Source organism: Colossoma macropomum, unplaced genomic scaffold (genome assembly GCF_904425465.1).
Source record: "Colossoma macropomum unplaced genomic scaffold, Colossoma_macropomum, whole genome shotgun sequence".
Classification (NCBI taxonomy): domain Eukaryota; kingdom Metazoa; phylum Chordata; class Actinopteri; order Characiformes; family Serrasalmidae; genus Colossoma; species Colossoma macropomum.
In genome coordinates this window covers 29387831-29403816 of record NW_023494789.1, presented here as the reverse complement: position 1 = coordinate 29403816, position 15986 = coordinate 29387831, and the positions used below count along the sequence as shown (strand labels likewise).

The window sequence follows — 15986 nt, the reverse complement described above, 5'->3', positions numbered from 1 at the left end:
ACTTGGAAAAGCCAACTTACTGTTCTTTGTAACATTATTATTCTGCACTTAAATTTGGTAAACTTTTCATGGTCCACAGTTTTTATTAGCATAGCGACCAACTATCAACACCTTAGCAACAACCTGGGACACCATAGCAACCACTTAGCAACACCTTACCAACCACCTTGGATACTGTAGCAGTAATTTAACCAGGTGCACGTTTGTGTATGACTGTATACATGTAATGTTTTTGTTCCTTAATACGGTATTGTGATAATATCATAAAATGTGACAATATAGTTAACTATCATGGTACAAAATTTTTATATTGACACATACTTTATTTCTTGGGTTCGTTTAGGCATCACACTGTGAGCTTCAGGTTAATATACAGTATTATACAATAAAAATCAGACAAAAAAATCTGGCATTATAAAAAGAAGTCAAAATTTCAGTTGGCCATAAAATTGTAGTATTGTAAAATCTCATTCATGTGGAAATGACTGTACAATTTTGAATAAAGTAAATTTAATGCAGTGTAGTGTTATTTCCAGTGGGATGTATGTGAACGGTGGGTGATTTGATGCTGAAGTTGAGGTTGCTTTCCAGTTTCTAGGACAGAGGAAGGGAAGGATAGATGGCTCTGCAGCTTTCTTCTCCTTGAGTAAAGCAGTATTGTGAGTGTGGGAGCTTGAGCAAGCAGAGGAAGCCCACAGTCTGTCGCAGTGTGTGTATGTGTGTGTGCGTGTGTGTAAGAGACTCTGGGGAAGCCAGCACTCAGTATTCAGTAACACACAGAGCCCTGCTGGGCTGTTCACAGCTTTTTATTTTTCATTTATTTATTTATTTTTTTTATGTTTTTTTTTTTTGACTGTGACAGCCTTTAGGATTCAGTGTTTCAGTAATTTCACTGACAGATGTCTTTAAATGGAGGACATATTGTGCTCTGTCTGGCTTATAAGTCTTGTAATTTTAGATTTTACTCAAACGTATTGTGGGTTTTTAATTACACCATGGCGATGAGACAAAAAAGACAGATGCGTAGCTAGACCGAGACCCAAATAAAATAAATAAATAAATAAATAAAAATAAGGCAAGAGAAGCGGAAAGGAGAAGGGAGGGATGGGCCGAGAGAGTAAAGGAAGGAGGGATGGGCCGAGGTGAAGGAAGGAACTCACTCTGTCCTCCCTCACTCTGCTGCCTCTATTTTTAATCTAATTAGATTTCAGGAAGATTCTCATTCTACCTGGGTCTCTGTGGTGTTTCCCTCTGTGTGTTACGATCTGCTGTATATCTGCAGGCTGTATGTATGCTACATCCATTCCTCTACTGTTCCTCATAGAAACTACCTGAAATTAAATGAAGGTGTGAAGTGAAGCTTGATTTCATTTCTGAGGAACAGTAGAGGTAAGGATGTGATTCAAGTGAATTTTTCTACTGTAGGTAGAACTACATTGACTCAAGGGAGCATTGCAGTGCTTTTGTCTCTCTGTCTCTCTCTCTCTCTCTCTCTCTCTCACTCTCTCTCTGGAGTCAGCATTTCCTGCTCCTGATGGATGGTGATGTTAGCGGTTAGCGTTAACGTTAGTGTTACTGTCTGACTTCCAGTAAGTGGTGTGTCTCTTTGCCAGAGCACACTGCGGCTCTCTTTCAGTTATTAACGTGAAGAAAACTTCAGTAGTTAACAGCTGGTCAAGCGGTCCTTGCAAATGACCTTGACATGGGGAAAAAATGAAGAAAAAAGTGCCTCAGTAAACAGAAAAAACAATAACGCTCTATTAATTTTGAAGTCTTTTCAGTTACTGTTTCTTTGCCAACATAGCCCTTTTTTGTTCCTGTACTACTCCTGTGATTTTCTTTGGTGGTGATTCAATCAGTGTTAATTGTTAAAATGTAAAAAAATAATATTTAAGAGAAAAGGGTGATGCAAGTTACATAAGACATTCCTTTTTCCTTTAATTCAAACAGAAAATACCTGTGTGCTCAAAAATGCCCATGCTCCAAAGTTATTTCACTGATTTTTTGTTTGAATGAATATTGCTTTTAATTGAATGCATGCAGTGAAATACTTTATAATAATTCTGTATCTTTCTAAATGTCACAAACTGTGAACAGATTATACTTCTGTATTTTTGCTATGCATTCCAGTAATATCTCTCTCTCTTTCTCTCTCTCTCTCTCTCTCTCTCTCTCTCTCTCTCTCTCTCTCTCCCTCCCTCTTCCTGTGCAGACCTTTATAGTGCTAAACAAAGGGAAAACGATCTTCCGTTTCAGTGCCACGCCCTCGTTGTATATCATTAGCCCTTTTAGCCTGCTCAGGCGAATAGCTATTAAAATTTTGATACATTCATATCCTTTTCAGTGCTTTATACAGCATTACTTTTTCCACTGTCTCATGATTGTTGTTGCAGATGTCTTCACACCCAGCCATACTTCTTCTGTTCTGTATTCACGTTATCTAATGACATGTAAAAATGGCCACTACACCTTTATTTATAGTTTATTTCCTTTTCAGCATTTATGAAACTGCTTGATTATATGTAAATATATGTAAACAATTTGGGGAAAATATACATGTAATTTTTTCTGACCAGTATTGTGACTGCAGTTGAACTTTTGTGTAAGAACAACATCATATCCACTTTTTGCAGTGGTTTGCAGCTTGAGTTTGCACCAGAATACCTGTTAGTTGTTAGTTGCCTAATTTCCACACTTACCTAAGATAACGTTGCTGATAATGTAAGCTATAAACAAAGTTGCAGCCTTTGCACTTTGAAAATCACACTCTTTCACATTGAGAGTTTAATATAAAAACAGTTGATCTTTTAGTTCTACATGTAATTATATGTATATGATATCCTTTGTTCACCTTGCTCACTTATTATTAATGCCAGCTTGTTTTCTCAAGAATTCAGGCTTAGTGATTTTGTCAGACTATTGACAACACAAAGTGCTTCCAGGACGTGTTCTAGAAATGTGGCAGAAAGTGTGCCCATTTCACTTACTGATGGCTCATGGGAAAAACACCAATCAATGTCCTTAGTGCACGCTTCCTTTCCAATTGACCTCTGACCTCAGAAATTGTTGCAGTAATGACATTTTATTTAGTGCTGAGTCAATGTGTAGTTTTCTCTTAATGTATATCTGGAGCACTCAGATATTGTGAAGTGAGAACGCCCAGTTTGTCAGTATGTGTGATTAGGTTGGGCTGTGTGTTCGTTTCCTGGCTTTCCTTAACTCCTTTTCCTACAGTTTTCAGCATGATCATTATGTGTACAATTTTGACCAACTGTGTGTTCATGACCTTCAGCAATCCCCCAGAATGGTCCAAACAAGTAGAGTGAGTATTTTATTCTATTCTATTCTATTCTATTCTATTCTATTCTATTCTATTCTATTCGATCGATTCGATTCTATTCTGTATTGTTACATCTCATATTTGTGTTGATTTCATACATAATAAAAAGCACTTAAAGCACATGTACACACTCTCTCTATTTCCCAGATACACCTTCACAGGGATCTACACCTTCGAGTCCCTCACAAAGATTGTGGCTCGAGGGTTTTGTATAGACGACTTCACGTTTCTCAGAGATCCCTGGAACTGGTTGGACTTTATGGTCATCTCTATGGCGTAAGTATAGGCCCACTGCAGCATCACACACTTTAGGTACTGCATATGACAGTTACCAATGAAAAGCACTTCTGTGTGCAACGTTCACCTCAGTGGGAATTTCTGATGTTTTGATGTCAGCTGTACGCTCATTTTTGTAGTTATTCTGTTATATACTGGGTGTGGTCTGGGTGTAGTCTACTTGTTATATGGGTGTAGTCTACTTGTGCGCAGGTATATGCTGTATACCCACTAGGAAACCACTAGGATTTGAATATATTGGTTTGAAAAAAATTCAGTAATACGTAAGAGCTTTATCTATTTGGCCATTATTATGTGAAATTTTGACACGAGAAAGTAATGAATTAACAATTCTGCCATGGAAATCAAACACCCTCTCACTCCTTGTCAGGCTGAAACTACTTGATTAACTTCAGACCTCTGAAGTCATGCATAATTCTGTAGTCTGCATCATGCCTATTTTAGGAATTTTGGGTCTAAGTAGCTTTTCACTATGGGTAAAATCACTGTTGCTCACTCTGTGGTAAACGAATCCTGATACATTTTATACACGTCATGTGTACATTTTTCCCCCCAATTTTACAGGACCCTGTGAATTAAGAGGTTGTTAGGCAGTCGAAATACGAAAAATGCTACGAGCAAACTACTACTGTTACGCATTGAGATGACATTGTATAACCATGAGTCTACTTTTAAAGATCATTAAAACAAATTACTGCTAAGAACACGTTTATTTTAAGACTGTTTTTGTCGTTGCTAGGCTGGATGCCTGGGGCCCAAAAAGCCCCTTTAGAATTTTGATGTCCCCTATAATCTCTAAAGTTTGGCAGGGAAATAGTCATTTCCAGCAGTGAGAAAATCTCTAAGCGAGAAGCTCATATGCACATGCTTACATATTTCCTCTGGGATCCTTGTGAGCTCACATTAACAACAGCTGTTTTAACTAGCCTTTGGGAAAATTAAGTAAAAAATACTTAATATACTTAATAAAAAACATTCGGGATTATATTTGAAGTGAAATTACACCCTAAATGCATTGTTAGTGAGTCAGGAGTTATAAGTATTTGTACAGCTAGCTAAGTGTTTTTCAGTTACATTGCTATGTGCTAGCTAGGCTAGTCTTGCTAACTGTGATCAGGTCCTCTATTCACAGTATACCCACTACTGCACACTAGACTGCACCACTGACAATGTGTTGTGGGCCCATGGCAGTGAGGACAGAGGATTATGCAGATGAAGGACACATGAGCACAGAGTGGTGGAGGCTTTGTGCAAACCTGAAATACAATACAAAAATCAACACTGACTCTGTGACCTCTGCACAGGTTACTGGAGGTATCTGAAGCCCTGAGGTCTTCGTTTGCACACAGGAGTTTGTGTATTGTTTTGCTTGTGTGTGTGGGGTTGGGGGGGAGGGGAGTGAGTGATTAAGTGAGTGTGTGTATGATTTCTGTCCCAACTCTCACAGGTGGAAGTGTAACAACTGAAAAAGGCTTCTGTGCTCATCCGTGTTTCAATGTGGCCATTATTTGTGTCTTTTTACTCTTCACTCCTTCTCTCTCCATTTTGCCCTCCCTCCATTACTACAGACATTTTAGTCTTTTTTGGACATTTTTCAATTAGTGTATTTTGACGCATAAAACATCAAACTAGGGATGCGCGATGATCGGAATAATATTGGCATCGGACAGATGTTTAAATTTGATTCGTAATTCAAATCAATTTGCTGACGTATTTATTGTTGCCTAGGAAAGAATGTTTAGGCAACACTGGGCTGCTGGGCTAAAATTTTACTGCATTTGTAACTCTAAAGAAATAAATATTACATTTCACTAGAAGACACATCCAGGTCAATCTTTCTTCTGTCGAGTAATCTAGTAATTTTTGCATTTTAGAAATGTTGGCATCAGTATCAAAATACTGGCCCACAATTCCCACATCGGTGCATCTCCACACCGAAAGAAAACAGTTTTATTTTCTTTGTTTCATATTTCATATATGTAACCATGTGATGTTTATGATTACTGTTAATGAGTTCTAGATCTACTGTCTGAATGTGTGTATAAGTCTTAAAGCTATAATTTACATTTTACAGTCATTTTCAGAAATACATTCTGTTTTGGTCTCCTCAGATTGAGACAGACATGACATTTCACATTTTTCAACATGATTTGTCTAATATGCACAGATGGCCGTTAAATGGCCATTATTCATTTCCAAAAATAAAATGGTTGTAGCTTATACAGTTGATTATAGAACAGTATACAGTACAGTGAAAGTTTTGGACACACCCTAAAAAACTGTTTATCTGGGTGGCACTTGTTTATTTGTTCTGAAAACCTTAAATATTAGAGTAAATACAGATAAAATTAATACAGAAAGTAGAGATTTTGCATATGCCAGTGTGTTTGTTTAACTGTTTCCTCGCCTCTCCTCACAGTAGCCCAGTATTATTTGTGATTATTGTCCAGTACCTAGAATGGTTAATGAGTGCTTCATGAAATTAAATGACTTGTGCTGGTGATGGAATTTAACACATCTTTACGATGACAAGGGGTATCGAGGAGAAATCTGGACCCAAATCTGTGGAGCTCACAAGATATCAAGTACTTTTTCCAAAATTTTGTTACTGTTTAGTGCATTAATGCTTGATTGCATTGATTCTAATGTTACATAGTTTTTGAACTAACATACTGCCCAGATAAATAGTTTTAAACCAACTTTTGCACAGTACTATACATGTAACAGAACATGTGCTGTTTTTCAAAAAATATTGTATAATAATTTCCATGATGCTGCTGTTTTTTTCTTTTTCTCACAAAACTCTCTTTCTGCTTTCATCTATCTTTTTCCTTTATTTCTCTTTGTCTTTCTTCTCTCTCTCTCTCTCTCTCTCTCTCCCTCTCTCTTCTAACTGGTGACTGTTGCGATCCGTTCTGCAGGTATATAACAGAGTTTGTAAACCTAGGCAATGTGTCAGCTCTACGCACATTCAGGGTGCTGAGGGCTTTGAAAACTGTTGCTGTGATCCCAGGTAAGAGTCCAGCAGGCCTAGGGGCCAACAGAGGGCGCCGCTCGCTGTCTCTCTTTCCACGCTCCTCCTCCTCTTCTTCCTTTCTTCTCCGTTCGTTTCTTTCTCCTCTCGTTGGACAGGCTGTCCGTGATGTCTTCCTCCCAGTTCAGTGGTGGTGCTGGTGGTAGTGGCGTGTCGTGCGTGTTGTCGTGTTGTGTAAGTGTGTGTGTGTGTTGTGTCATAGTGTTTGTTCTGTGTGTGATCCTCCCTTGTTGCAGATATGTAACAGAGTTTGTGGACCTGGGGAATGTGTCAGCCCTGAGAACCTTCAGGGTTCTACGAGCTCTCAAAACTATTTCTGTCATACCAGGTGAGAACGCGTTTAAACACAAAGGCTGAGCTGCTTCCCACGCTGACGCAAACAATTATTCTTGATTACTATGATTATTACTATTTTTACCCTTTTTATTTGTTTTTGATACTCTTCATTTTGTACTTGTCATTTTTTTCTTAAGAGGATGCTGCAGAAACAGTATCTTTATTTTGTTTCAAATTTATGTTAATTTTTTACCGACACAATCAAAAATGGTGACAATACATTTTTGATAGGCTTTGCAGTCTGCTGTCAGGCCGCTGAACTCAGGTGGTCAGCTAAAGGAGCCTGAAAAGCTTCCTCGTTTTGCAGATTATTACGTTAATTTCGCTCATTAATTGTGTGCATTGCTTGTTTTTCCCCGAATTATACTAAAATAAAATTTTCTGTAGGTATCAGTTCTGACTCTTCTGTGACTAACTGCAACTTATTGGGTATGATAAAGACACTGATTGTAAAGGAATGTTTTTGCTGCAGGTTAAAACATAGCACAGCACTTAAACAGATGGTAAAACAGTAAAAACATCTTACAATTGTATATGTTTTCATGTTACAGTGTGTGTTATTCAGCTTTAGATGACTCACTTTGTTTTCCATGTTGAGTTTTTGTGAATTGCAGTTTCAGTAAAACATCACAAAACTCAATAAAATCAAATCATCAAAGCATAACAGCATTTGTACGTGTGTTTCATAGTGTCTTAGCTTTCATACTTTTGGAAGTTTCATTAGGACTCCAACTGGAGCTCATAATATATGTCAGCAGCAAATGTTTATGGATAATGTAGTTCGCTCACCAAGACTGCCAAGCCTAGTTTGACACACTTCTGCTGCATGATGCTTTCTGAGACACCTGCTTTTTAGTTTGTCTTTCTTTTATTATTATTATTTATTTTATGACTGGCTTTCCTCGAATTTCTGCATCCTTTACTTCGATATTTTTTGCCAAAATGAACTTTTTAAAATCCCTCCTTTTTCTTATTTTAAAGAACTTGGAGCGGAGCGTAAAAGAGAGAGACATCAGAATATCAGCCCTACGTTGGAGGAATTTGCAGTGTGTGATTTTGTAATTGTAGTTCAATTTCCGTTCATGTGCACACATACTGCATACTGAACGGAACCTGCGGCCTCCACCTGACTATGAACATTTTTTACGCCGGAGCTCTTCATTCGTCTGGTGTCTCTCGAACAATGGGAAGTTATCTCGGAAAGGGCGATGTTAAGCGTTCTCTGGATATGAATGATTGGTTTAAAGGCATTGTCACCATGATGATAAGGTGATGATGATGTTGCTGCCTTCAGCCTTGGCGTTTAAATGACCTGCATGCATCCCTTCCTCCCTTTGCCTGTCCTCCTCTTCCTCTTCCTCTCTCTGTGTTGGCTCTCTGCATTTATGTGTGTGGCGCTGCTCTGTTATCTATTTTGCTTATATGTGTTAAATATTGAATGTAATGTATATGTATGAATAAGAGTGTCTCCTCAGGGTCTCCACACACAAATAGGGACTCTAAATTATGACCTGAACCAAATTCTAATTGTTCCTGACTTGCTTTGGAATTCTCCATTTAAACAGCAAAATCCAAACCCCCCCTCCAGGTAATAGAGGGTTCAGCATCACATTTGGAACAACATGTACATAAGTATTTTTAAAACAGGATTTCTGTTATTTCTAGACAGGGTCAGTCCCATGATTCTGTTTTTGTGGTGGGGTGTGGGAGAGGTGGTGTTTCTGATTTTTTTTTTTGTTTTACTTCATATGCACCATCAGCTATAGAACAATCCTGTTTTCCTGCAGTGTTGCCGTCCATAATGCTGGTGCTGAACGTAGTACTAGGGTCATTTACATCTTATAAAATTAAAACAGTACTCCCAGTTTGTCCTCTTTGTGTGCAATCTGGAGCCATGCACTTTAACCTAGCCTGACGAATGTAATGCTGTGCGATTAGCTGATTGTCTCCTCTCAGAAGCAGTAAAATAGACATACCAAGGACAATCATTGTTTTGTCCTGTTTTTTTTAACTAATGATCAGTGGTAAATTCACTTGTTTGAGATTGTGTCTCTTTGTCTGCTCTTGCAGTGCCTGTAACTCTTTCATCCAGCAGATGTTTAAAATGTAATTTGTTCGCAATAGTTTAGAAAGCAAGTGATTCAGTAAATATTACGAACTTTTTTATTCCTCATATATAAATGTATTACATACATGTAGCAACCATCCAGTTGTTAAGTCACCCCTCACTTTCTGTGGAGGTTAAATGATCCCCTAGACACACATTATTTATGCAAAGTGTCTCTTTGCATAAATTTGATCTAATATTTTATTTTACAAATAATAGATAAAATAATGAAAACACTCATATTTTAAAGTTAACTAAACTTTAGTGTACATGCAATTCCTGCTTTAAGTATATATTATGTTGGTGTCATAAGATTAGAAAATATAAAGCTATAGAAGGAGCTAAAAAGGGCTACAATTTTAAAAATGTGGAACATGCAATTAAAATATAATTAAATGTATGTCTAGCTTTGGACAGTTTCCTATATAAAATGTAACAAAAAGGATAACCAAGCAAGGGAAATCATCTCCCAAGAAAGAACAATTGAGAGAGGGAAAAAGAAAAAGAAGCAAACAATCCTGATTTACAGGTTTTTAAGAGTCTGTTTAAAAGTTGTATTGTCAGTTTAGTCTAGTCATTACTGTAGCTATGTTACAGGAGTGCAGATTTCAGATATGTCTTTTTTATTGTACATTTAAAGTAGATGATGTTCCCTGCAGGTTTAACACAAACCATGTGGTACTTGCCCTAATATGCATATTGAAAGCCTACATGTATTTATGAATTGTCTGGTGTTCCTGTTATTTTGTCGGGCCAATATAATTTCAGATTACTCACAGAAGAGAAAATTGTATTGATGAATTCCTCCATCTTTAGGTAGTTTATGAATAACTAAAACGTTAGAATATTCCTTTCACTGAAAAATTCCTCTAATTGAGGACATCTGGAGACATCCAGTGATCCGAGTAGGTCTTAGCAGCGCAGCAGTGGCTAGAGCTGTATTTAAAAAAAGAGAGAGAGGGGCATTTTTATTGGATTTTATCTTTGTAAATATTCTTATATTGCAAAACCAGTTTGTGTGGAGAATCTACGAGGAGGGACTGAACTCTATATTTTTCAGTTTTTTCTGTTTAGAAGCACAAAAAATTATATACTGGGACACCCTCTGGGTGTTATGTGTGTGAGTGAATGTGAGAGAAAGAGATTATTTGTAGTGGAGAAGAAACAAGATCTTTTTTTAATCTCGTTTTTATTATTTGCTCTAATACTGTCTTAATCCTCAGCTATAGAGTTGGACAATATGAAAAAAAAATCTCAGTTATGATATAATATGAAATATCTTCATGACGATTTAGATGGTAATTAGAATGCTGAAGTTGCTGTAAATCATGCTAATAGTATGTTGCCAGGTTAGCCTTGTCCCTGTTGTCGGAAGATTGGGAGATGCCAGGTGATACCACAGCCATCCATGGCCGGGAGTCCATGACAGCATAATTGACCTCGCTCAGACTGGGTGGGAAGGATGGCTGTTACATGTAAAGATGCGGTGGTGCACATGCTAGCCTTAATTCTCCCATCATGGTAGCATCTTGTGGGAGACCTAGCTAGCAGGTGGATTTGACAGTGACTACAACTCCAAAAAAAAGACATAACAAAACAAAAAAAAACACCACGTCGTCCCCTCGCATTCAAGCTGTTTTTTGCTTTATTCATTTGTTTTTTAAAAACGACACCTTGTGCGTTGCATGTTACTCACTTTACACTCCTTTGAGCTAAAGACCCAATTTACTGACAATATTGGTTATGTTTAAAAACAAGACCCTACTTGACGGTATAAAATTTACACTCCTAAGCCCGAAGGGGTAATGAACCACAGGATCTGCAAATATACACAATATAGTTTAGAAAAATTTAGAAAAATACAGACTATATCGTTGCTGTCCAAAGAAAAGCAAGTATCTCTAAAATAGCAACTTTACAGGAGAGGGAAAGAACGCTCTTTACTTTTAAATGTAATTTAAGTAATTACTTTTTAATGTAAAAAGATTTTATACCAAGCAGTTTCGGAGCATGCCTGTTGGTCCAGTGAGCATTCAATTTTCACTCAGTGTAAGGAGCAGCTGCTGATTTCAAATAATGTAGAAAAATAAAAATTGACAAAAATAGAGATTCTTGTTTTTCTTTGATAAACAAAATATTAATAGTGAATTTTGATTATTATCCAACTCTACTGTTGAGTGGTTCTATATTATAGAAAGTAAGATTAGAACAATTCTGTGTGTGTGTGTGTGTGTGTGTGTGTGTTTGCAAATACGTATGTGAGTTTGTATAGTAAGATGCTCTGCGCTTGTCAATATTGTTACAAAGCCAGGCAACCACAAAGATGTGTGTATTGAGCAGGTACAACACTGCTGTATGTGTGTGTGTGTGTTTATCTCCTCTCAGGACTGAAGACCATTGTGGGGGCTTTGATCCAGTCTGTGAAGAAGCTGTCTGATGTGATGATCCTGACTGTCTTTTGTCTGAGTGTATTTGCCCTCATTGGCCTCCAGCTCTTTATGGGCAACCTCCGACAAAAGTGTGTGTTCTGGCCAATCAGCAACCTCACCGTCACCTACCTGTCCAATGGGAGCAAGGGCTTCGACTTTGATGAGTACATCATGAATGACAGTAAGTAGAAGCACCTCTTGGGTTTGAAGTAAAAAAGCAGCCTTACAGGCAGCACCCTACAGTGTTTTTAATGCAGATTTAAATACACACTTTTAATCGTTGCCCACAGAGTTAAAGTTGTTTTGCTGTATTATTTAAATGAAATGTCATAATTACATAATAAATTACAAAATTATTTAATGAATTACATTTGCATTTGATTTATATTATGGATTGACAGGTTGGAGACTACTCTAATCTTCATCAAATTCAGCTGATAATATCTTCTCTTCTACTATGAACACAAATGTAAAAAAACACAAATTGAATGTTTGGCATTTGCACTTTCAATAGAACAAATACCGTGCATGTGTTAAATAAGTGCCAAATAAGGTGATGTACTCAGTTGATGACTTTAATTTCAAAATATATATTAACTTTAAAATATATGTGTCTCCCCACTAAAACGTAGCTTTCATTTACCTGAACCACAATCATTATATCATGCTCATTACTATGTGTGTCTCCTTAAAAGTTACTTTGCAGAGTGTATGTCTTTGTTAATGTGTAAGTAACACTTTGCTTTTTACAGCTAACTTCTACTTCCTGCCGGGAATGCTAGACGCTTTGCTGTGTGGGAACAGCTCTGATGCTGGGTGAGCCATGTACACACACACACACACACACACACACACACACACACACACAAACAAACAATCAAGAAAATTAATGCAAGAAATTAGAATTGGGTATGTTTCAAAAGTTTTTTTAACAAGTGAGTATATTCTGTCAAACTGACTGTTTTCAGTTACAGTACACCTGCCTGCATTTTGATGCTTTCAGCATTGCATAAAAAACAAAACTCAAATGAGCACCTTTTATTGTACATTTATGGAATTTGTGTATGTATAGGCGGTGTCCAGAGGGCTACACCTGTATGAAGGCAGGCCGTAATCCAAACTACGGGTACACCAGCTTTGACTCATTCGGTTGGGCCTTCCTTGCTCTCTTCCGACTCATGACACAGGATTTCTGGGAAAACCTTTATCAGCTGGTGTGTATTATCCTCCCTCCACTGCGTTGATTTCTCCTGCCTCTCCTGATCTTTTCATCTTCTGTTACGCATAAGTTCATGATGCACAGTCCATAGGTTTCCAAATTTTTTCAAGTCAGTTTGAGGCATAAAACGTTCCAGGTTTCCTTAGAAAAAAAAAAACCTATCTGCCAACCTTTACTGTCACACAGACAAAATGCAGGAGTTAAACATATTGTCTCGAATACAGTTTGTAATCATTTAATATTTGGTGTTACCATATAGAAACTAATATATAGTGAGGAGTTTTTACTTTAAATACTTCCAGTGCATATATTCACTTCAGCTTTACACACGTAGTGTCTTTTGACTTTGTTTTTTAACATATCTTAGTTTATACTTACAAATACATACTTTTTTGTTCATATTTAGATGTACAAAGAGACATTGTGTGTGTAAATCTGAAGTGGACACATCATTACTACAAGGAAAGAAAAAACCTGAATACTTGTTTCCCCTCACTGTGCAATAATATAGTTATAGTTTAATCAGGAAGCGTATGGATTTTAATCCACAACTTTCTGTCTTATTTTTTTGGTCTGACAGACACTGCGAGCGGCAGGAAAGACATACATGATCTTCTTTGTGCTGGTGATCTTCGTGGGCTCCTTCTACCTGGTGAATCTGATCCTGGCTGTGGTGGCCATGGCCTATGAGGAGCAGAACCAAGCCACCATAGAGGAGGCAGAGCAGAAAGAGGCGGAGTTTAAAGCTATGCTTGAACAGCTCAAGAAACAGCAAGAGGAGGCACAGGTACGTTCAGTGGGGTCCAAAGGTCTGAGACAACATTGAAAATCTGGGATTTCTTCATTTAAACCTGCAACTAAATAAAACGTTTTAGAAATACGTGAGACTAAAAAAAGTTATGACAACTAAAATGAAGAAGAAATATTGAAGATTCAGCACTATTTCTAGGTCACTATTCAAACTGAAGCAAATTAGGGAAACTGACCATGTTAAGGCTTTTGCACACATTTAATTAGACAACTCTCAGGAGGATTTGATCTACTGATCAGAGACTTTTGCATGATCTTATGGAGTCCATGCCAGCTTGAGTGCACACTTTCATTAAAGCAGAAGGGGGACATACTGTGTAAATGAAGACATTCTGAAATTCATGTTAACATTTAAAGATTCTACTTTTGACTCAAATTGTTATGCTGATAATATCATTTGTAATGAAAAATGATGTATTAAACAAAAGAATGAAGAATAGAAGCATTTTCACCAGTGGTCTCAGACCTTTGGACCCTACTGTACATACACTCACACATACACACACAGGGTGTAAATCTCAGATCCCACAGTGATTTAATGCAATTATAATTCTTCAGGAAATGATTCAATATCATTCAAAAATCAATAAATGGATCAGATTATTATGGTATAATTCAGAATTGTTTTAAAAAATACACTGAATGCATAAATGGCTTGAGACACTATTAACAAAGGAGTGGAATGTAGACATAAAAAAGATTAAGATTTGTTACAAAATTTAATTCTATTGTTCCAAATCGATTCAGTCGAATCTTGACCATCACAGTGCGTTGATATACACATTCATGCAAGAAGAAAATACCTAAAGGCCATTTGTAAGATCCGGCTTCATATGTGCTCTCTTAAGCCCCCCTTTTTATTCTCTGCTCCCTTTGTGAAGCCTGCTAATTGTCTTTTGTATCTTTCTGTCATCCATGATCTCTCGAACATTAGGCCAATGCCATGGCCACCTCAGCAGGGACGGTATCAGAGGATGCTGTGGAGGATGATGGAGGAGGACGCCTGTCTCGCAGCTCCTCAGAGGTGTCCAAGCTGAGCTCCAAGAGTGCCAAGGAGCGACGGAACCGCAAGAAAAAGATGAAGAAAGAGCAGGAAAAGGAGAAAGGAGACAGCGAGAAGGTTGTCAAATCAGAGTCAGACGAGGGCAGCAAGAGTTTCCGTTTCCGTTTCCCTGACAACAGACTGGGCAGGAAACCCTCCATCATGAACCAGGTGAGAGCAGGGATATGCAGATTCATGCACATACTCAACACATGCATGCTCACATGCACACAAATGAAAATACATTTGTTAAAAAATACACAAAACATAATTAGCATAAGAATAACATCCACCTACAGTCAAAAGTTTGGACATGCACACTCATAGAGGGGGTTTTCTTTATTTCATTTGTTTTCTACATTTGATTTTTTTAATGACTTCAGTCAGAAATGTTGGCTTTCTACCAAAGTACCAGGCTGTTTACACCCACATTGCCACACACAACACAACTGAGTGGTTGAAACACCTTAAGAAAGACAAACTTTGCACAATTTAACTGTTAAGGGGACACACAGTACTGTGCATGATATAATGTTTGTGGTTCAGGTAAATGAAAGATACTTTTTTAGTTTGGGGGTGGTATAAAAATATATATTCTTTTACATTTTTTTTGTAAATAAGTTCATAAATTAGCATCAGCTTCATTATTTATATTTTTGGTTTAAACAAATTTAAAGCATTCATTCATTTGCCTTGAAATTGGGTGTTTTAAGTAATTAGAAACAAATTAAAATGAGTATGTCCAGACTTTGGGGTGGTACTTGGTGCAAACGGAATAAGGAATCAGATGAGTTTTGTTTTAAATATTAAAATGCTGTAGAATCTAATGGAATTCAGTGATTTAGAAATTAGTCTGAAAGAGTCTGTTGGAGAGTGCCTTCACTTACTTTTTCAAGGTATACTTTTAGCTCTAATGAACTGCTTAATGTCTTCACTGGTGAGCCCAAGCTGTCCTAAAACTGTACAAAGTACAGAGATCATGCAGCAGGCTAGATTGCTGGCCTGAGAACGAGTGTCGAAATGTAAGCAGCAAATGTAGCAATATTCATAAACTACATGGCATTCAACACCTGCTAAGCAAGTATTCAAGTATATAGATAATGGCATAAACCATTAAGAAATTCACAGAGCTGTGCAAAATGCAAAAAACATATATATGTAAATATATAAATGTTTTGCATTGTTTTGAGAAACAGTGATTTTAACCCTATAATGATCTGCTGAACCATTTGGCAGAGCACATTTTGAGTCACTATATATGCCACAAACTGCTATCTCGACCGTTTAAAATTGTGGGGTCAAAAAATGAAAAAAAAAAACACCAATTGTTTTTATTATTGCCCCAAACAAATAAAAAATACTGAAAAAAATC

The 15986-nt window shown here is 37.2% G+C and overlaps 1 protein-coding gene across 1 annotated transcript in view; it reads left to right on the top strand.

The window, feature by feature from the left end:
- Nucleotides 1-15986, top strand: part of scn8ab (sodium channel, voltage gated, type VIII, alpha subunit b) — a 59214-nt gene that overhangs the window by 12871 nt on the left and 30357 nt on the right. Inside the window, exons 3-11 of the mRNA XM_036570799.1 lie at nucleotides 2213-2331; nucleotides 3233-3322; nucleotides 3488-3616; nucleotides 6908-6999; nucleotides 11500-11724; nucleotides 12296-12359; nucleotides 12616-12757; nucleotides 13343-13549; nucleotides 14507-14785. Of these exons, the coding sequence (XP_036426692.1) occupies nucleotides 2213-2331; nucleotides 3233-3322; nucleotides 3488-3616; nucleotides 6908-6999; nucleotides 11500-11724; nucleotides 12296-12359; nucleotides 12616-12757; nucleotides 13343-13549; nucleotides 14507-14785 (1347 nt within the window). The remainder of the gene's footprint in view (nucleotides 1-2212; nucleotides 2332-3232; nucleotides 3323-3487; nucleotides 3617-6907; nucleotides 7000-11499; nucleotides 11725-12295; nucleotides 12360-12615; nucleotides 12758-13342; nucleotides 13550-14506; nucleotides 14786-15986) is intronic.